The 22485-nt window shown below is 30.4% G+C and overlaps 1 protein-coding gene across 1 annotated transcript in view; it reads right to left on the bottom strand.

The window, feature by feature from the left end:
- The window catches only part of LOC124538771 (semaphorin-5B), a 47155-nt gene extending 25454 nt beyond the window's left edge, over positions 1–21701 (bottom strand). Inside the window, exons 1-3 of the mRNA XM_047115955.1 lie at positions 21244–21701; positions 4691–4812; positions 1181–1283 (exon numbers count right to left, since the gene is read on the bottom strand). Of these exons, the coding sequence (XP_046971911.1) occupies positions 1181–1283; positions 4691–4787 (200 nt within the window). The 5' untranslated portion in view covers positions 4788–4812; positions 21244–21701. The remainder of the gene's footprint in view (positions 1–1180; positions 1284–4690; positions 4813–21243) is intronic.
- Between the last annotated feature and the right edge of the window lie 784 nt (positions 21702–22485).

Here is a 22485-nt window from a genome sequence, read left to right as displayed (position 1 = left end):
TTACAATAAGATGGATTTGCGCGTTCGCATTTCTTAACAAAAAATCTAAATACCTCTCTATTTCTATTGGGCAAAAATACAGTTATTTCTTTCTAGCTTTACTTAACGATATTTATCGAGGAACGATTACATATTTCGAGGAAATACCACGACTCCCATGACCATACACTCGTGGCTTGGTTTTATAATTGATGACGGTATAACTAATAATATTATAAACACTTAATAGTTAATTGAGAAGCCTATTTTTATTCTGATATCGATAATTCGATTGCATACATTACATGCGTGTAAACGAAAAAAACACTCGTCTTTATTTGACGATATCAGATGAAGATCAATTAGTGTTAATGTCTATGTTGCTTTCTAGTAAATAACGTTCGAAATAAAACAATACTGCATTTAGATTTTTATCACAGATAACACGACGTTCTACAAAGTATATTAGAGCATTTTTTTATCTGCAAACAAGTTATTCACATAAATGCCGTGAGAATCGACACCGTTACACAATGACATGGATTCAAATCTAGATGATTTCCGAACAATTTCCATAAAAGTAAAGTATAGTAAAAACTTTTACGACTTTTTAAATGTGTAACGTAATGCTGAACCCACACTAGTTTAGTGATATGCTTAATATTTTCTCCCACACATTATACATGTAACATTATTAAAAAGACATCAAATATATTATGAAATGAATACCATAATAGCTTGCGTCTATAAATATTTATAAATGAATAACTTTTACGTACGTAAACTTTGTAATCAAAATAAATGTGCAGTGTTAATTTAATAAGTAAACATGCAATTTGTACATATGTTTAAGAAATCAAATAAAAAAAGTAGTAAAAAGGAATAGGTGTCCTTCACTTTTTCAATATTTAGGAAAAAAATATATTTCATATTAAGTAAAAAAGTAAAACTTTTTAAATCTAAAATTTATTAATAGTCATAGCCCATATTTATTATTAGCATTACTTTTTCACATGTAACAAATGGACTTCTATTACTATACCATTGCCAGATAGGATTTAAAAAAAATATATGTCAAATTCCAATTACTAGTAAATGTAATTCGAAATGTATCTTTAATCATGGGTACACGAGGGTCCTGTATAATGTGGAATAAGTAATTGTAGAGATAGTAAATAATAAATATTTAATCAACACTCACCTCGCGCCCACTATCACCTGGTCCCTTGCCACATCGAAAAGCAGTTGCGAAAATGATTTGCCGTCCTTATCTTCAAAGATATCACTATCAGACGCCAACAAGTCTGGAAATTTTATGATTTGTTCAAATGATGTATGTCATATATATAATAAATCGACTAACGAACTATGTGTATTAATTAAAATATATTTTAAATAAAAACCAGAACACGACGTCGTATATTAAATATGAGCAGAGATATTAATCTATACTAGATGTGTCCACAACTTCGTGCGCATTTAAATGAAAATGAGATTATATATGTATATAATTCTAACATAAAAGCGGCTCAAGTTAGACTTTATTAAATAAGCTGCCAATTAAATTCCCATCAAAATCGGTCAAGCCGTTACAGAGATTCGCCGAAACAAACAGAAAGACAGACCGACAAAAATCGTAAAAAAAATTTTTTTTTTTGCTATAAAATATAGCATGTGTACACATATATAATGCATTTAGTATTAGCGGTAATTTTAATATTACAAACAGACACTAAAATTTTACAATATGTATAGATACAAAATAAAGTTGGTGTCTGTTTTGAAAGTAAATCGTATCCAATTAAAAGAATCAAACTGGTGTTGCGGAGTCATTAAATATTAGTGATATAGATATAATAATAAATATACATCGGCAATTCTTTGAATTTGAAACATGAAACATATTTCAAAGAGGGGAATAACCTTGTTTCATAGGAAAGATACTCTGCGATGTCTGTAAATAAATTACTATATTTTCTATTACACGCGATTGGTACTAGTTTTAATATCCTGCTAGAAATTTTGATATTTCAAAAATATATATTTCCAACTGATTTTTTTTAATATGTATTTTATTTATTATATATATAAGAAAATATTAATTTCAAACATCAAATTATCATAATCACACCCAATATTGGTTTATTTAATGGGCTTTAAACTAAAAAAATTAAACAAATATTATAAAAAAAAAACGGAAACGATGTATAATGTAAATATATTAACAGGTTAATGTATAGTAAACATAAGGCCATTTTGATTTACAAACATCGCTCGGCGACAATTATTTATAATCTACTAAATGATGGAACGGCCTCGATAAAACTTGTAAAGCGTAGTTAGTGATTATGACAAGAATCTAAAGAGCTTTTGAGAAATCTATTGAATCGTTAACATTATTGAATATTACGTCTCCATCCCGAAGGGCCAGTGCTGCACCTCACGATCAAACTGTTGCGAAATTATTTCTAATAGCATCTAACAGCATGTGTTTCGAAACTCACCTCTTATTTTTGGGTGCATCGATAAATATATAAAATAAGTACGTATAAAGCATTTAGTGCAGAGTGTAGAGCAAAGTAAACATTGTGTTTTACGGTTTCGTTGTCATGTGTTAGGCAAAAGAGTTTCCTGCGTCATTCTTTGGAGTTCAAATTTACTTTATAGCAAATTTCATCGAATTCGGTTCAGCGGTTTGGTTGTGAAAGAACGACAGACAAACAGAGTTACTTTCACATTTATAACAATAGTATAGTATAGAATTATAGATTTACTCAAACAATCTGTTATTATTACTGCAAATAATCTTTTAGTGGAATATTTAGATTACTTAGGTCTTAGTTTATTCCTTGTATTGAAACGCATTTAAGTTACTCAATAAATGTTGAATATAGTTTTGAAAGGTATATCATTTGAAACGACGTAACTAATTCTAGGGCCAGTATGTTATGTTATGCAATTCCTACAAACATCCTGCGATACATTCGCGAGGTCTGTCAACTTCCTCTCACAGATATGAGGTCTGCTAATAGCTCTTGCGAATAGAAAATACCGTATCTTAGATGGAGCTATTTTTTACCAACTACAGCACCGCTAATGTATATAATGTCTGATCATTTTGACGAATGAGGTGTTGTTAGCGGCGTTGAAGAAAAAGGATATATGCTATCTAACTAGATATATTTATTACGGTAAAATATATTTAAAAACCAGGTCAATAACCTTGTTATATTCATTAGAAATTCAGTTTTCTGTCATCGAGTTTTTATTTATAATTTAAATTCGTGATAAACTGATGATGATTCGTGATGAACTACAAATGTTATTTGTATGAATCGGTGTCTCAAATTTTCGTATCACAGCTATCTCATATTTAGTTGTTGCACTATTATTATGGAATCATCATCAAATGACTGTTGAGCTAGGTGTATATATATACCCTTAAACTCATTAGAAGTTTTTACTTCTTACGCCGATACATTAAACGTGTTGCAATCCAAAGAACTTCAATTACAACTTCAACGAACCGAACAAATCGCTTGGTTACGCGATTTCATAATTCAATTTCGTCTGACAAACCGACTATCTATGCATATTTTAAATTCTATAAATCATAACCGTATAAAATGAGACTGGTTACAATCTAAACGTTAGCCAGGGAATATTTTCAAAATCAAAATGTATGCTGACAGTTCTGTCATGAAATATTTCGATCTCAGAGTAACTCCTGTCAGACCTAAATATTCACTTATAAAATAAACATTTAAAAATATACGAATAAGTTTTTTTGAGAATTTAAATTGTAGGTAATCCTGATAATTGTTTAATATTTGTTCTTTTAAAAAATATATATTTTTAATTTTCTCGAATTATAATTATTTGAGAAGTAAATACTGTTGAATTAAGCGTCGCTTTTGACTTTCTTTTTTTAATTTTGAAGAGTGAACGACATATTAAACATGTATTAAACGATGTTATATTACGTTTAAGATAAAACCGGTCGCGAACTATAAATTCGAAGAAAAAACTGTTCTAAACGTGCTTCCTTTAAGACGGTATTTTTTTAATTTTTTTTTACTCAAGTCGCTCGCAGTTCCGCTTACAAAATAGATTATATATTTAAACGATTTCTTAGAATCGCATTTAAAATATAGAACACAAAAAGCAACTTGGTATTTTTTAAATTTAAAATGAAGGTTGTGTTTTTGTAACCCATACAGGAATAATGAACCCACAATAAGTGTCTCTAACTCTGTATCTACATTAAATTTTCATATAGTGTCCATTCCAATGTTTTTAAAAGTGCCACTGTTTAATGTATCCCCTCTCATTATCTTTATACAATCTTAAAATGTTTTAAGTGCAGAATATCTAAGTGATATCTTTATTCACAGCACTCGTGTCTTACAAGTGATTATAATATACGTATAAATAGTAAACGATATATATTACATAATGCTTATTCTAATATAAATAATAGTAGATGCAGGTAGAAATGTAAGTAAATTGACTGTTGCACATAAATGTAAATACACAAAGACGCCAATTGCAAAACAGATTCCAAAATAATTGCAAACAGATCGACCGAACGACGAAAACACATAGTTTCAGAGAATTTCATCTTCGTCAAACTAAAATGGAAAGATACTTAAATAACTATACTTTTCGTGCTGGACATGTTTTTGTAAAGTAATAATTTGTTTTAATTTACCTTGTCTATTGATTATCCTGAAATCATCTTCAGGAAGTTCGCCTTTACTGAGGGCGCCGAAGAAAATAATAGCTGCCACTTTGTATATACCCCACATCTTGATAATAGTATTCTTATTAGTTCTGAAACAAAAAAAACATCATTAGTGGTGATATGATGAGCGAATAGTACTAAGAATAAATCAAGACTAATAAAATAGTGAATTGTACTTAATTCAAAATTATAACTCTTTCCGATAAAACTCTAAGTGTGCATGTACAAATTTTTTAAAAATATATATATATTGGAATAGTACAAAATGTCGAATTAGTAATCCTCGTGATTATAGTAGCGAAAAGTAAATGTGAACAGGATACTGGCACATTGAAGCCCTTCAAGTTAATTAAATTAGAGTTTAGCCAAATTGATATAGCTCGCATCGACGTAATTTTACCTAGCTTAATTATATATAGCGTAAAAACAAAAATTGTATTAATGTCTGTTTCTAACGTTACCATATCAAATTTCAGGATCCTTGTTATCGAAGGAATAAAACGACATATCACAAAGAGTAGAATTTTAAGATAAAAATTTCATCAGACTACATGTAGTTCAAAAAAAGATATAGCGTATAATATTAAAGGTGTAAAATAATAGTGGTCACAAAACGCCCCCTTGCGTTACTCCAAATCAGTGACAAAATGTACAAAGTGAAACTCCGTAAAGGTTTGTTTTAACCGTTGTTTGAATGATATCAGACTACTGTCAATCTTTACATCCATTTGCTTATCTGTCCGTCACTACTATCTATGTAACAGCGAAAACGTTTTATTTTAACGGCGATAACATTTCTAACAGCTTTTATCCAGAGGGAACTGATTTCCTTTAATATCAGTTTAACTTGTTCTCGATATAATATTATATCGAACATTTTTTTATCTTACTGCTCTCAAAAGGAGAACTTAATTTATTGATATATCAAATAAGATTCGAAAACCAGCGCTTAAATGAAATTAAAAAGGTTATCTTATTGTTGAAATAATAGTAACATAAAATAAAATTATGTGTTTTGAATACCTTATTTACATATTAAAGGAAGGTACTTTTATCAACATGTAAGATATAGTTATGTAGGTTATTATAGCGCTTATATATAGCATGACAATGGCTTTAAACTAAGATACACACATATTAAATTAGAATTATATAAATTACCTTCATTCAAATTAAAAAAAAAAAAGCTTTTACAGTCATATAAATACAAAAGTATTTAGACAAGGAAATACAATACATACAGAGACATTACACATATTTAAAACACTATGACACTGTATGTATACATACATACATACATGATTTCATGTATGTGTGATTATGATGGTTATGATGGTGGTGGTAGTGATGATAATGATAATGATGATGATTATGATTAGATGCGACTGATCTGTAATTTTTAACCAAACTGGCAATCCAAAACTCTAGAATGGAAGAGGGTGCCATATTCATACAAACTTAAGAGAATTTCTTAACAATAAAACTATAATTTTGACCATCTTGTCCCGCGATTCAAACGACATAATCACGTTTGTATTAGCTTGGACAGGATGTACAAGGAAAACCAGTAGAACATTATACGACAAAACGTATAAAAAGGTTACCAACCCTGATTACTGGTACAAACTATGTCACAAAAAAATTAATTGCTTTTGCATTACATAAAAAAAAATAACATTAAACTCAACATAACACGAGAATTAAAATATATAATATTACCCGAGAAAACCAGTATCTATGAGGATGTATTTTTTGCCGGCTTGTTCCAGACATCAGTGTGGTCTAATAATATATTTGCGAGTTATGACCGGAATAGCGTTATGCCGCAAAAAACTATACACCTGTCGGTTTGCGGAGCAATCGCAACTGAGGCATTCAGGGTGAATGATTGAATGTTATTACTACGACAAATTAATATGACTTAATCGGTATCTCGAAGGAGAAATGTTTTCTTTATAATTTATAGCGTTTATCGGTTGTATCTTTAACAGCGCTGAGTGCTATTAATTGGTGTTATCGCTCCCTAACAGCATAGGGTGTTCCTTTATTGATACCACGTCTTATATAACTAATTCACATTCGCTTATATTTGGAATAATTGCTTAACAAAACATATGTTCCAAATTAAACTATACGCTGTGCGTTGATAATCAGTCAGAAGTACAAACTATTTTATAAGTATAGTTTTCAAAGTTTCTTCGTATTGCAAGCTATAAGCTAAATGAGTTTCTCTTATTAACTACTGAGTTAGTCAATGGTATGAAACTATGAGTGTTAATAGTTCACTTTGCAATGAGTATAAACACCATCTTTTACCGTGTTAATAATGTCCTACGGAACCTGTGTGACTCTTAACGTGATATTATTTACTTAAACGTGTTAGTTGCAATTTACAAACAGTTATTTCCATGCTAAGAAATACAAGGAGCTGTCGATGAAATGAAATGGTCAATTGCTTGTATTGATAGTAAACTTGGTATGTAGTCCCCGTTACATACCTACGACTGAGACCAGGCCCGAATAAAACGGTACTCAGACAAATACGTAATTTTATTAATAAAGAAGTCTTACAATACTTTAAACAAGTCAACCGATCATCATGAAATTTTGCCGACGTCAGCGGATGAGAAAAGTACTTATAAGAACCAACCCCTACTACTCAGACGGAGGCTAACGGAAATTAGTATACTAATAGCCTAGTGTTAACCTTTCGAAACTTTTAAAATATGTTAAAAATTCAACAATTACTTGATTTAATTTAAAATAAACAACTCATAGGACCCTATATTGATAAGAAAGTAGACCTCAATAATAATATTTAACTTAGTGAATAACAAGAATGTTTCATATTGAACATAGCTTTACAGTAAAAATTTTGCGTAGGAAGTGTTTATAGATATGCAAATTGGTCTGATCAATAGTCAATAGTCACTACGAGGTAGTCTACTACATAAGATAAACCTTATGAAGTAAAAAGATCTCACTCTTAACATTATTATATATCTGTAAGTTTTCAAAATTTTTATTTTCATTTTAATGGGAGTATAAAACTACTAAATAAAAAAAATGAACATTAATACTATATATCTTAACTAATGTTGGTAGTGTTAACTAATGTTATAGACAAATTCTATTAGAGACTTGAAGAACTTTAATTGACTGTATTTAAAATTGAAGTTGAAATTTTTCTTGTTAGTTGTTAGTCTACCCTCATCCTAAATTTAACTATACATATAAAATTATTATTTTTGAAATTTTAACGAAACTTATGATGATTATGATGAGTTAATAAATAGGTATCAAAATCGTTTAACAACATCCGAAGCTATAGGAACATATAACAAAAAAACACTCGTTACAACCGGCCTCTGAGCTGACGAGTTCGGTTTTGATGGAAGCTCAGAAGAAATATTTGTACAGATTAAACGTGCATTCACCGTGTTATGGTGTTTGTTTTCTATTCAGACAATACACAATATTCAAGCGAAGGTAGTTGTTTTTTTTTAATAAGTACGAACCTATTGTATAAAACAATACATACTCTGCGCGGTTGCACCGGTCGAATACATTTTTCCATCAAAAGTAAAAATGAATTTTCAGTTCTAACTGGTGTTCCAGAGCTCTGCACGTTCAAATAAAAGAAACAAACCAACTCCTCAACTCTTAGCTTAGTAAATTATTAAACAAATAAAATCAAAGTGTTTATAGGTTATATTCCATCAAATAATCTTTCGCTATTAGGCGTGATGCTACGAATCACCCAACCATACAAAACTTTCACGTTTAAAACTATTAGATTAGAAAACGCGACCAGATATAACATCCTAGACTAGAATTGTGACTTAAACTTTAGTCAGGGGGCTTCAAAGCACGTCTTTTTTTTTTTTTTTTTTAATCTTTATTTTAAGAGCTTAATCATTACATTCTGACTATGCCGCTCTGTAATTAATACAATGTTTACATAATGAGTACATATTAACTAAAAATACATTGTGAAAGAATGAAGTTGAGGTTTGACTTGAGAAAAGTTTTAAGTTTTCTCAATGCAAATCCCAACCAATCGCAAGGTACGTGTAGCATTAATCGAATTTGGAGTAGCCAACACACTATTGAAATAGCCAACAGAATTACACGTTAAACTATCACTAAAATATTTTCGTCGGTACGCGTTGTTCCGGACACACTCCACTAAAATATGAAAAACATCTTCTACGACATTACATGTGTGGCAATTCGGTGAATTTATTTTTTTTATAAGGTAGGCAAACTTATTTAATGGAATGTGACCGGAACGAATGCGCATCATAAGGGATAAATCTGTTCTTTGTAGGTTACTTTTATCTATCCATGGCATGGACGGAGGTTGTGGCTGGATGGTTCTATACCATATACCTTTTTCTTTTGATCTTTGGTCAAAATATTCTGTCCATAACTCGTAGCACGCTTTCTTAATTTTATAAATATAATCACTATAGTAAGGCCTTATTGATACATCTATTCCATCGGCAGTGGCTGCTTTGGCTAATTGGTCGGCTTTTTCATTTCCTAATATACCTACATGTGATGGAATCCACTGCAAAATTATAGTTTTAGACCCAGCATTCGACTGCAGTAATAACTTTAGTATGGTGTAGGCTATCGGGGTTCCTCGAAATGTCGAGGTACACCGAGCCAAATGTTGTAGCGAGCTTTTCGAATCCGTGAAAATAACAATCTTATTGTTACTTAAAGTTGTTGCATATGATAACGCCTCAGCTATTGCGAAAAGTTCCAAATACATTATTGATATATTTGTGTTAATTTTAAATTTATGACCATATCCTAATTGTTCATCAAAAAAAGCAGCTCCTAAACCAACCGAATCTTTTGAACCGTCTGTATAAATTTTATAGAAGGAGTCATATTCATTCATCATATCCGTGCAGAGTGTTCGTAATTCCAAAAAACTGTATTCTTTTTTAGACTTGGAAATTGATCCAATAAACTTAATATTTCTAGAGACGTCTAAATTAGTAATCCAAGAGTCAAAAGAAAACATTTCCAATTTTTTAGTAGAATGTAGTGGAATATTTTTAAAATCTGAATAAAGCAAAGCTAAGAGCGGTTTCTTCTTTCTTCTCCAAAATTGACTATTACAGTAAGATATATAAAATTCTTCCAAGAAAGGGATAACTCCATTATCATGAAGTGATTTCAATTTCAATAAAAATTTGCTAGCTAAATAATGTCTTCTAATGTACAACGGCTGTAGGCAAAGTTCTGATTCCATCACATGTATGGGAGTCGTTTTGATAAAACCACCTATCACTCTCATGGCTTGGTTCTGGACCTTATCTAATTTGTATAAATGTGATTTGCAACTATTGTCATAAAGAAAGCTACCGTAATCGATTTTACTACGAATTATGGACATATATAACCGTCTAAGATGTTTGGGATGTACACCCCAGCCAGAGCCAGCTAAAACTTTAAAAATATTAAGAAATTTTGAAACTTTTTCATTTAATTCATTAACGTGTTTTCCCCATCGCAAGGAACGATCCAGCCACATTCCAAGATATTTCACGCTATCTAAAAGTTCTAAATGTGTATTATTTATTGTCAGGCTGCAGAGGTTACTGAGGATTCGACTTCTATTAAATAAGCATGCCTTACTCTTGGTAGGTGATATTTCGAGTCCTAGATCTCCCAACAACTTGACAACTCTGTCCAAGGCAAAGCACGTCTTACAAAATAACAAGCGCCTTGAAAGCGAACAAAAAACCCGTAACCATTCCATTATTATCTCGGCAAAGGCCAAAGCCCTCTGTACTAGGAAACGACACAAAGCGTGTAATTTACATTAAACTATGTTATATAAAATCGTCAGTTACGTGCACAAGTTGTTATAAAGTTCATTTTGATACGAAATTAACGACACGCCCCGGATTTAGACTTTTTTTAGTATAAAACAAACTACCTACATTAGTATGGCTTCGTCTCATTGGTTTTCGGAACTGCTTCTACGGTTTCAATAACACGTAATAACGAAAATTAAAACCATATTATGAAATTGATAGGACGTGGAAACATACAGATAATCATCAAGGTTTTAATCGTAGCAATCCTTAATTTTTATATAAAAACAAAAGCAAACAATTAAAGATGTTATTTTAAAAATAGAAATGAAAAATTAATAAACATAGTACTGGGTTACATAAATTCATCTGCGCATTATATTATGGTTCAAGTACTCTTAATAGTTTTGCCCTATATATTACGCGCTCATTGATTATTCAGTCTACACTTTAAGTAATTCTCCAAACACTCATGAATTAATTGATTTGATTGAAGGTAACAATAATATCACAATAAAAACATATGAAGTATAATAAGCAACTAGAAAATCTACTGAAAATTCAGTTAAAAAATATTTTTTTGTTTCTATATTTAAAATCTAATTACGTCGGTTTTGGCGATTGCATCATCTGATGATAAGTGGTAAGATTCGTCTATTCTAGATATTCTAGCTAACTCACCTTTCAAAATGTAATTCAATACTAAGTACTGCTGTGTGTCGGTAGCATATATGTTGAATGGTACCAACCTAGGTAGACAAATCCTTACCACAAAGTTTTATACCTTTTTCTCAGACACATGGTAACGAATTTATAACCAATGCCGTAACATAAAGATAAAACGAGTTAATTTATTGTTATAATTAAAATCCAAAGACTGTATGTCCAATATACTGAAGTTTATAGGTAATTATAATATGTCAATACTTAAAATCAATAATGTTAGTGGATTTACAACTTGTAAGATTTACAGGGGATTTACAGCCTTAAGGTGTATGTATGTACTTCGGTAATAATTCAATGTTTAGAATTTTGTAATTACGTTAATTACCGGAAACTAAACTAATCTGTGCCAATGAACGCATGTTTTCTTTGATCAATTACATAAGTTTATTATTCTTTACTTAAAATTACAATAATTTCATTTTCGATTTTTTTTAAAGTTTCAATTGATGGTTTTACCTTAATTATCATTATTATATTAATTTACTGGTAAGGTTGTAATCATGATGGTTTTTTCAAATTCGATCAGTAAAATCATTTGAATGATAAAGTTAATTATTTTCCTTTTTCAAATATTTATTTTATTAGTATAAACAATGAAAAAAAAAAGTTTTATCTTATTTTTTCGCAAGTCTTCGCTCAATCTTATAAGTACATAATTTATAAACTTTACTCGAAATATTTTAAATATTTTTTTTTATATAAAAATCTAAAAAAAAGAACCTACTTACCTACGTCAATCACAATTAGGATGAAAAAACAGGTCGAGATTTTGTTGCTATTTGTCTATCATTTACGCAACCATAAAAATTTTAAAAATGCAATTTACAACAAACCTTAACAATGTTATCATTTATGTAATATAAAATTTTAATAATAATATATTAAAATATATAGTTCAAGCAAAGACGAGTAGGCAGATATTTTATTTGAATATGCTTCCGCGATTCGATTCCAGCACAAGTAGCAGGTGTGGCAGGTTCAGAAGCAAATTTATTGATATTACCGATTACCGATAAGGTGATCTATTTCGATACCACTCGTGGGCTGATTGCCTAAGATTATTTACCCATGTAACGATCGTCGAGTGTTTATTGAGATAGTAGTTTTTAACCTAATTGGCGTTTAAAAACCTTTGGAACGGACTACATCCGTGAGTCCCTGCTGTGATAGGGTTACCACATATGTCACCTTGTTAACTTTTATAAATATATCACAACGTAGAAATATTCATAGATATAATACTTACAGTGATGTCTATGTGTGTGGGCGTGAGTGTCTGTGTGTGTGTGTTATAAAAGAATATATCTATGTATATATGTATACATACACACACAGGTCTATCTATCGTAAGGTAAGCCTTTACGATAGATAGACCTTTCCTCGAAACTAGATTAAGTATAATATTTGAATAATTAATGCAAATAAGCCAAAATTATGGTAATGGCATACTTTATTAAGTCGTGCCGCCGGAGACTGCGCATGCGCCGCTTAAATTGATAAACTCAGATTAAAATTATATAGGGTTGAATATTTATCTCAGTTGATACAGGAAGTCCGCGACAGTGTTTGTATGTACTTATTACTACAGTACTCCTACGAAGCCGGGGCGGGTTGCTAGTGATATTACAAATTCGAAAGTTCGTTCGTAGGTTTCTCCTTACGCAGCTATGGGGCAACGGACGAACGTGATTTTTAGCATAGAGATAGTTTAAGATCTAGTGATTGATCTTGTTCTATACTCTATCTAAACATATCAATATAAAAACATAATAATAGTATAAAACAAAATCGCTTAACGCTGTCTGTCCCCATGCATGCTTAAATCTTTAAAATTACGCAACGGATTTTGATGGTTTTTTTTAAAAGACAGAAGGATTTAAGAGCAGTTCTGTATATAAACCATGGATAGTATAGTAAGGAAACATTGATAATTTTAGAAGTTTCAAATATGATGTAAATAAACAAATTCTGTAGTATATTTAGCATCAGTATTGCACACATGCGAAGCCGTGGCTGGTCACTAGTTAAAACATAAAATGAACAGGATTTATAAAAACTGATTAATGTAATATACCTTATCGGATAGAGACGGAAGACGCGAAAGATAAGGAAGGAAGATATAAATCTTCCATCGCTAACATATAGTAAAGTGTTTAACGTAACTCGTAACCTTTATTTCTATGTTTTGATTGTGTGATAAGCCCTATGCTTGGGTTAATCACGATGTCATTGTCGCCTCGGGAAATGTTACCTAATCGCTTAGATATATCTGACTACATAAATTATGAGACTTGCGGTATTTCTATAAAACACGGTGAAATATATTTATTATAATTTATCCACGGTCATTTAGTTTCAATAAAAAAATACTACTTAGAGTTTTAAATTAATAAAATTGTGCGTATATTTGAAATAAAGATACCACGAGGTATTTTTAGGGGGGACTTCTTAATAATGTCGTGGAGTGCATCAGACGAGGTTAAGTTATAAAATGTTTAGCATATTTCACTCCTTGTATAAATGCAGACAGAGAAAAAAATCTACGGGCTCTTACAGGCTAGACTGACAAACATTGCAAAAGAAAGAGAACCCAAATATTACCAATCCACGAAACTAGGTGTCAAAGATCAGTAAATGTTTTTAAGCTTAAAATGCGAAATAGTGACATCTTATTTGAATTTAATTGAAACAGTGTTAATGTGACAAATATAAATTTATTATTACAAAATAAATAGCTAATTATTATTAAATTCAAACGTTTCATGTTAATGTATATTGCCCTTAACAACACAAACCAGATAAACCAAGGTGGTTGTCGTATGCAAGACCCGATGGTTTTAGAAATATTTCGAGATATTTAATAACGCGAAAATATACGCGTTGTTAGTTACGGAGATATTCAATAATCTAGATAAAAACATATCTATAAAAATATAATCTAATCTTTTAGTGCATTCATATTTACAATAAACCTACCAATTCTATAACTTAACATAACGTCAAAACGTAAAAACAAAACTTATTTGACCTTTGTTGATAATGCGTATAAATTATACCGTCTACGATACAAATCGGTACTCGCGTGACTTGTTTTTAAAAATCAACTAAAATTTAGATTAGTATTCACATTAATGTATAGGTATTACAAATAAACTTATACGAGGCATACATTATATGACGTTGAATCGTTGAATTATACGGATTATAATAAATTAACATGACATGGTTGATATGAATGAGCTATGAAACAGATATGGTCCAGTGGAAACAACGCGTGTATCTAATGTAAAGATCGCGGGTTTAAATTCAGACAAACACCGCTAAGGATTCGTGTATGTATGTTCTGTCACATATCCCTTCCAATTCGGAAGAGGAGGTTCAAAAAAGACAAGAAAGGAGAAAGGAGCTTAGTGGAATATAACTGGTCTTTTTTTTTTAATTTCTTTCCCGTGGCAAAAGTGTAACCTTTTACGTAAACAAATTTGAGTGGAAAATTTTACCCTCTGTACACGAAAGGAGTTTAACTTAAATAAAATATCATACCTTTGCATGTTACAATTTTAAATACTTCAAAATGATATATCATCAATACGATTGACCCGCATTGATAACATGTTTAGTGTTTACTCATAAATGGTAGTAAAACACCTTAACAGATAAGCTGATAATGATAAAGGCACTTATACGTAATTACGCACTACTGTCGAGCAAGAAAATACTAACGAAAAATTATACAAAATTTTAAATTTACATATTTTTTTTTTCATCTAGAACAATATAAACTAACATTGTTTCTCTGACAAACAAATTTGACTATCGATACTGAATCTCAAAAACAACATACACATACGTAAACAAAATATTTCTTTTTATATTAATATATAGTATATCATAGTCGTTACACTGACGCATTCGGATAGACCGTCTCGCTTTCAAAAAGTTAATTAACGAACTACCCACTTATGGCTGTGATCTCACTATTGACACAATAAACCCGATAAATTATATCGCTTCACGAAGCCCAGACGACTCGCGTCTCGTTTTTTATAATGAAACAGTTTAATTACTTAACAGACTGTTATGGCTTAATATTATTATAAAATCTTTTAAAAACGATCTACTTAAAATTGTGCCTAGTTTGACTGATCACTGATCTTGGATTATTTTTCCATGAAGATTTTTATGCTTCGTTACAGCTAGATGGCGTTGCAAAACATCTGCTCCTATAACGTTTAACCGATTGCCATGACAACCAATCGGTATACCTGTTAACTCGGCGAATACTTCAGCGCAAAATTTATCGGCGAATTAAAAATATCTCTTAGTGGGCTACGTCAGTCTTGTATCTTATTGTTTATACTTATTTCAATAATCGTGTGTATGTCATAGTTAATACTAGTCATGCGTCGCAAGGTCTTTTTAAATTTGTTTGTAAACAATTACCCGATACGACTCACGCGTGACCTAATGTATAATACATCGACGGTACTGCAACGGAAACCTTCACACAGTTGTCGGCAATAACTGTGAATTTTAACAATCGCATGAACCCATAAGAGACTATCAGCGCGACAAACAATTATATTTACTTATTTAAAGGAAAGTAATAGCGTGTAAATTTCCCACTGCTAGGCTAACGGCCTCCTCTCTCATTAAGGAAAGCTTGGAACATATTCCAACACGCTGTTTCAATGCGGGTTGAAATCAACAGTTTAGATGCACGCGTTCTAACCACTGGGCCATCTCGGCTTACTTATTTACATTTATATAAAACATGAACCTTCTTAAATACAATATACACACACAGAAATTTTCGTACAGGAAAAAATGCGCATACGTATACATAATAAGGATTACATGTAACCGTATTATTACTTGATACACAATTACCTAATACACAGATTACTGGCGCTATTTGTAAAGGTCAAGTATGCCTGTCAATCGTATATATTCAAAAGTAGACGACTTCTGAAAATCAACAAACGAAACTCAAATGAAATAATAAATAATCTTGACCGTTATTGGAGTACAATGTAACACGAATAAATATCAAAAGCTTAATTTATTGTGTAGTAAATACTTTCACACAATTCCACCGTATTTTATGAATACATAAATAAAACGTACGTGATGATACAATACCTTTTACTCGGTAAGTTAGTTCTCCCATAAAACCTCATAATTCGCTAAGCAAATATAATTAGCAACATAAAATAAACAGTTTTTTCGTCGACTGTACAAAGCTACGTGCCTGCAAGCATGTCGGTCACAATGAACACATATCGCTAAAACATAAATTGGCATTGAGTAGCGTAGTATAGTAAAGAGAACAATAGTCTCTCACAAGAAAACCATCGAAAACAAGGACCTACTTAGTTACTCAGAATAGGTAGCAAACGATGAACCCTACGATCAAAGCTTGTCTGGTTAAGATCACGGACGCATTCAAACTTTATTGGGCGAGTAATAAACTACCTTTATTGTACAGTCAGCGCCAGTCCCTCAATAAAATAACGTCTATTCTCGTTTTACTCGCTATAAAAAAGTAGAAAACTAGTAAAAATATAAATAGATAAAAAAATGTCGAATCTGCCTTTGAGAAGTAAAAACTTGCAAGTTTTGATAAAGGACATATGTTATATATCCCAGTTATTTTTAATATTGTTGAAATTGAATGATATTGAACACACCTCGGTAAATCCGTGGATGATAACATGCGATAAAATTGATGAACAATTGATAAAATTTATGAAGAGATTATTACAATCACGGTGAAGATATAACAAAACACATTTCCGTTACATACTAAACTCCGGTAGCAATTGAAGGAGCCTTATATCGAATAATTTATCATTTAAATAACAGCCCGTAGCTTTGTTCATACTAACTCGATCAGATTCTTTAAATCATAATAGATGAGAAAGTTAGTTTGTTTATTCATTTGTCTTTTACGTTTTTTTTTTTACATTTTAACATCGTAATTATTCAACCAATTATCGGGAATTTTTCTACGTGTTCTCTGGACGTAAGTTATCTTAAACATCTATATACAAGCGAATTGAAACTAATAAAGATACTATATATGTTATATATGTTTCCGTATCGAGACTAATGCCATTTCTAAAAATGGAAATAAATTTAAATGAAAACTAAAAAGTCGTATGTTTATCAGCCGAAGTTAAATTAGTTATTTTAGCTCTCGTCTCCATATGGAGCGTAGACCATAAATGATAGGGTTTCAAAGGTCAAGCTCTTAGCAGAACCGGTATTGGCTCAAGGTGGAGTTCAATGAAACTGGACTTAGGTTAGGAATTATTTATTGCTCGAAACCTAGCACTTAGGTCGTCCTATTTGTTATTACATGCGATGCAACACGGGTGGGATAAGTCGGAATTATTATGAGCTTAATTTATACAACTTGCTTGTTGTGATTTTATATATATAAAGATACTGTTTGTTTGTTTATTAAGTTTATTGTTTAAATTTTTTAATTATATTAAAGTTATTAATTTCGGGATATTTACCATGTTTTTAATTTTTGTTCGGTGGAGCTCGATATTTCGACATTGTCTACGTACGTTTGCGAGAAAGGAGGTAGTTCGATACGGACACTTCTAGCATTATCAACATCTACCCGCAAACTTCAGTCTTTAAGACTTAAGACTTTCGTAGACAATGTCGAAATATCGAGCTCCACCAAACAACATGCTAAATATCCCGAAATTAATAACTTTAATAATAAAAATAACCATGTTAATTTAAAAATTTTAATTATATGTTTACAAAGGGCAAAGACATATCCCAAACCAACGTCAACATTCATATTTTTCTTTAAAATTTACAATCAAAATATTTGTTAAATAAATATAAATATATAGTATTTAATACATTTACGTAAATATACATAAACATAGTAAATAACTATTTATTTTGGCATTACGTTAATAATAACGTAATGCCAAAATAAATTTCGTTGTGTCACAAGTTTCGGTGTGTGTCTAACGTATAAACAGACACACAACGAAACTTTAAAAAAGGAAATTCATAATTACAATATAATAAATATTGATTTGTTTATATAATTTAGTGAGTATAAATGTTAATTAATTTTTGTTTTTTTTTATATAATTAAAAAATTATATAATAATTATTTATGTAAATTAAATGAAATAGAAAGCTTTTGCTAAAACTATGACTCACTTAACTGCAAGTTATGCAAATCGATAACACAAGAATTTAAGATGTTACGATTTTTTGATAACTCCATTCTTTACTATTCAGAAAAAAAAGATGACATGGTTTACTATTTCATTATCTATTCATTTTAATTGTTTTGCTTTAAATACTTTACGAAAAGGTAATTGTGTCGACTTTTGAACAAAGGATGAACAGTAGACATTTTAACATACTATTATTATCAAAAAGTTTTGATATATATTATGTTTTCTGTCTATGATATATGTAGGCGGGAGAGAAATGATGGTAAGAGGTCCACCACCGTCCGTATTAACTACTCATCATATCGCCAATGCCACACCATCCTTGGGAACTAAGATGTTATTTGTATAGGTCCCTTGTGCCTTTACTTACACCAGCTCACTCACCCTTCAAACCTCAACAAAACAATACTGGATACTGCTATTTAGCAGTAGATTATATCTGATGCGTGGGTGGTAACTACCCAGACAGGTTGGAAATTATATCACAAACTAAAAATAGTTTTACAGTGTTATAAATAATCATTGTCATAATTAGACAAGTAAATATTACACATAGGCAATAGACGGTCTATTATTATCAGGAACTGATATTATACTATAAATAAAATAAAAGATCCTGTTGATACATTTGTCATGTTTATACAAAAGCGATACTAATAAAATAAGCAGACTTTTGTATTGCATATTTCCCCTCTTATTTCGTATATAATTATACCAATATTTTATATATTCCTTAAGCTTATATCAGACTATAAGAGACTCAGGACATATAGGAAACGGTTTTAGTAATTAGTAATATGTATGTATATTTATATAAGTAGCTTGTTTTGCAGATTAACTTGTTTTATATTTTGATTATTAACATGATAAGTTTAACTTTGATCTTACAGCTTAGTTTTATTATATAACCTTTCTGTAAAACCCACATCGTATATATAGAGGCATAATATGACATTGAATTTCTTAATTAATTATTAATGATTTGATTATAATATTAATTGACAGATAATCATTTCATTCTATCAAAAATATTATTGGAGTGGAGTTTTCAAAGTTACGTGTTATATAAACACTTGAATAATTCTAGAAAAAATAGAGAACAAGTTTAATACAAGTATATGTTTAATCACTTAGAAAGTATTGAATTAAGTTCCTGTAAAAAAATGATATGAAACATTCAAATTAATAAATTATATTCTTGTTAAGTAAAATCTACATTTTAAACTCATTAAATATATATTTAATTAAATATTGTAAAATGACAATTCCGGTAGTTGTACCATATTATTTAAATAAAGAATATTATGTTGAATTGCATAATAAATAAAAACTCCATATGCTTGTGTTACAATGAACAATTGAGATTAATACTTATTTTACGATTTAAAAAATGAATTAAGTACTTGACTTTCACACTGCCTATTTACAATCCAAATCATTAGTTTGGCCTCATCTAAATTGCAGCCCGGCCTGCTGTAATGATTTTGTATTGTATTCATTGCAAGCAATTTGCATGCGTTTGAACTGTCTACTTGAGAGATGTTCATAATCTTAACATACCATTGTATTGTTCGGGCAATGAAGACATTACAATACTGAGGCATTACTTTTATTTTGTATCATTATTTATTTAAATGTGACCTTTTTGTTGTTAATTTTTTTTATGTAGCAACACATCTGTTTTCATATGTTATTAGTGTTGTTAATAAATTAATATCAATATATCAAGTTTATTTACATTTATTTAATACATCACATAAGAAATACATATATTAAAAATTTAAAATAACTCATAAAAGAACAAAAACAATTTCATTTTTTTCATGGTAAGTATCTGTTATTTTTTGTTTCTGTGCATATTCATATGTTTAAGTTTATATTTAAGCTATGATGACCTTTTTGGTAATTTTATTTTATAGGTTATAGATCCTCTTTGTACAATTATTTTAAAATTATAATAAGTCATCCTAAGATTTTGTTTAATTTATATTTTATTCTATTTATTGAAGAAAATCTATATGTAAACAATGTACACCTCCATTGAGTTATAGAGATAAACAAATCATACTTAATAAAAGTTTGAAAATCAATGTAATTAACATCAGTAATAACATCATTACTCAATTTAAAAATTGTTATTTTTTATACAATAATACCTGAAAATTATTTAAAAACAAATATCATAATTTTTTTAGAAAGGTCAACTGTTTCCCTTTTAAAGTATACTACCATAAAATTAATTGAATACAATATATTAAACTTTTGATTGCAAAATTTTAAAAATCGCTTACTTTATTTAAAAATGATAGAAATCATGAAGGTACGCCTTCAATACGCCTTCGCCTACGGATAGTAATGAAAAGTAAATTTAAATCGTAGTAAACGAAATGATACGAAAAATTAATACTGTCACCTAACTTTGAAAGCAATAGATGCGTATTTATAATAGAAACCGCATTTCTTTTAAAATACTATCACCTCATTACGCTTAACACTTTTTATTTAAGATATAATTCACATAGAAAAGTTTTAAGTAACATATTCATTGCGTGGGTTCCTCAACCTACCGTCATTTCGCAAACTATCACGACCTGTTCGCACAACTTTTAATCCAGCCTGTAATAAAATACCTGATACAAAATGCGGATGCATCGTAAAATAAACAAAAAAAAAATACATGTAACGTCTCGCGAAAAAGTTGGTTATTACGAAACAAAACATGAAACTTTTTACTTACCATAAATGTTATGTGGGTGAAGCCGCCACTCTCGCTACGAAATTCACGTTCCAATAGCGATGAACGAAGTCCATTCTCGTCCTGGATTTCCAGTTTAGACCATTGTATAATTCATCACAATACTTTTTTGTTTCGAACGCAACTTGTCCCGATCACTGTTTATTTATTTGTTGACATTAAACGAGGCTATTGCCTTATATTACAACAGCTGGTCCTTCGGAGATTTCACTTCGAATTTTATTACTAAAAAACTTCTTTAAGCACTATTAAATCTTAACTATTACATACAATATGCCTAAAAGTTTACGAATTTTAAGCACACGCAGGTATAAGACGTCCAAACAAGAGGTTGGCTTGTTGAGAAGTTGAAAAAAAAACAATAAAAGTTGCAGACCGCGCCACACGCTTAACGAACTACGTAGCAGTGTGCGTGAATGAATATGCGCGGCCTGCCTGGCTGCCTCGCAGCGTAGTCTTGGACGACGAGATAATGTTGCTAGCATGTACGCAACGGATTCCATTCGATAATAAATTGATGACGTGATAAAAGTAAGATATCACTTTTTTTTTTGATAAGTTATACAAAAATTGTACTAGACCTTTTATTGAAACTGAAATTTTCATTTACAATATTTGGATTAAACACAATGTTTCATATTTATAAGTAGTAGTTATTACAATAATGCAGGGAAAAATGGAACAAGAATTTGTAATTCGTTAATTTATTATCCATACTTTTAACATGAAATGTAGGATCTATCGCGCGGATGGCAACATTAAATCACAATGTCTCTCCCCGCCAAACGTCCGAAGGCGTACCGGAGATGCACGCACACATGGTAAGATCGAACGCTCACCGCCCGCGCAGCGACGTCCTTGCGGCCACCGACCGCTAAGCTTACCTCCGTCAACTTGTACACCACAAACCAAGCTTAAGAAAACAATATTTTGTTAAGAATACATCGAAAGGCTTGCTCAATATGTAATTACCTTGTATTAAGATAAGCTTCAATGGATTGTAGCAAATGTATTTATGTTTTTAGGTAACTTTACATTTCTTATGTTATCAAACAAATTGTCACATTATTAATTTTCTTCTGTAACACCTATTGTTGACAATGAAACAACATTCTTATTATTTCTGTTTACAAATTTAGTATGGTATATAATATGGTTTTAGTTTATGTTAACGATGGTAACATACCCGAAGAAAAAAATAGTATTTTGATGTATTCTAAGTAT

The sequence above is a fragment of the Vanessa cardui genome, chromosome 21, assembly GCF_905220365.1.
Source record: "Vanessa cardui chromosome 21, ilVanCard2.1, whole genome shotgun sequence".
Classification (NCBI taxonomy): Eukaryota; Metazoa; Arthropoda; class Insecta; order Lepidoptera; family Nymphalidae; genus Vanessa; species Vanessa cardui.
The sequence above is the reverse complement of the archived record's forward strand: the minus strand, read 5'-3'. Positions and strand labels throughout refer to the sequence as shown.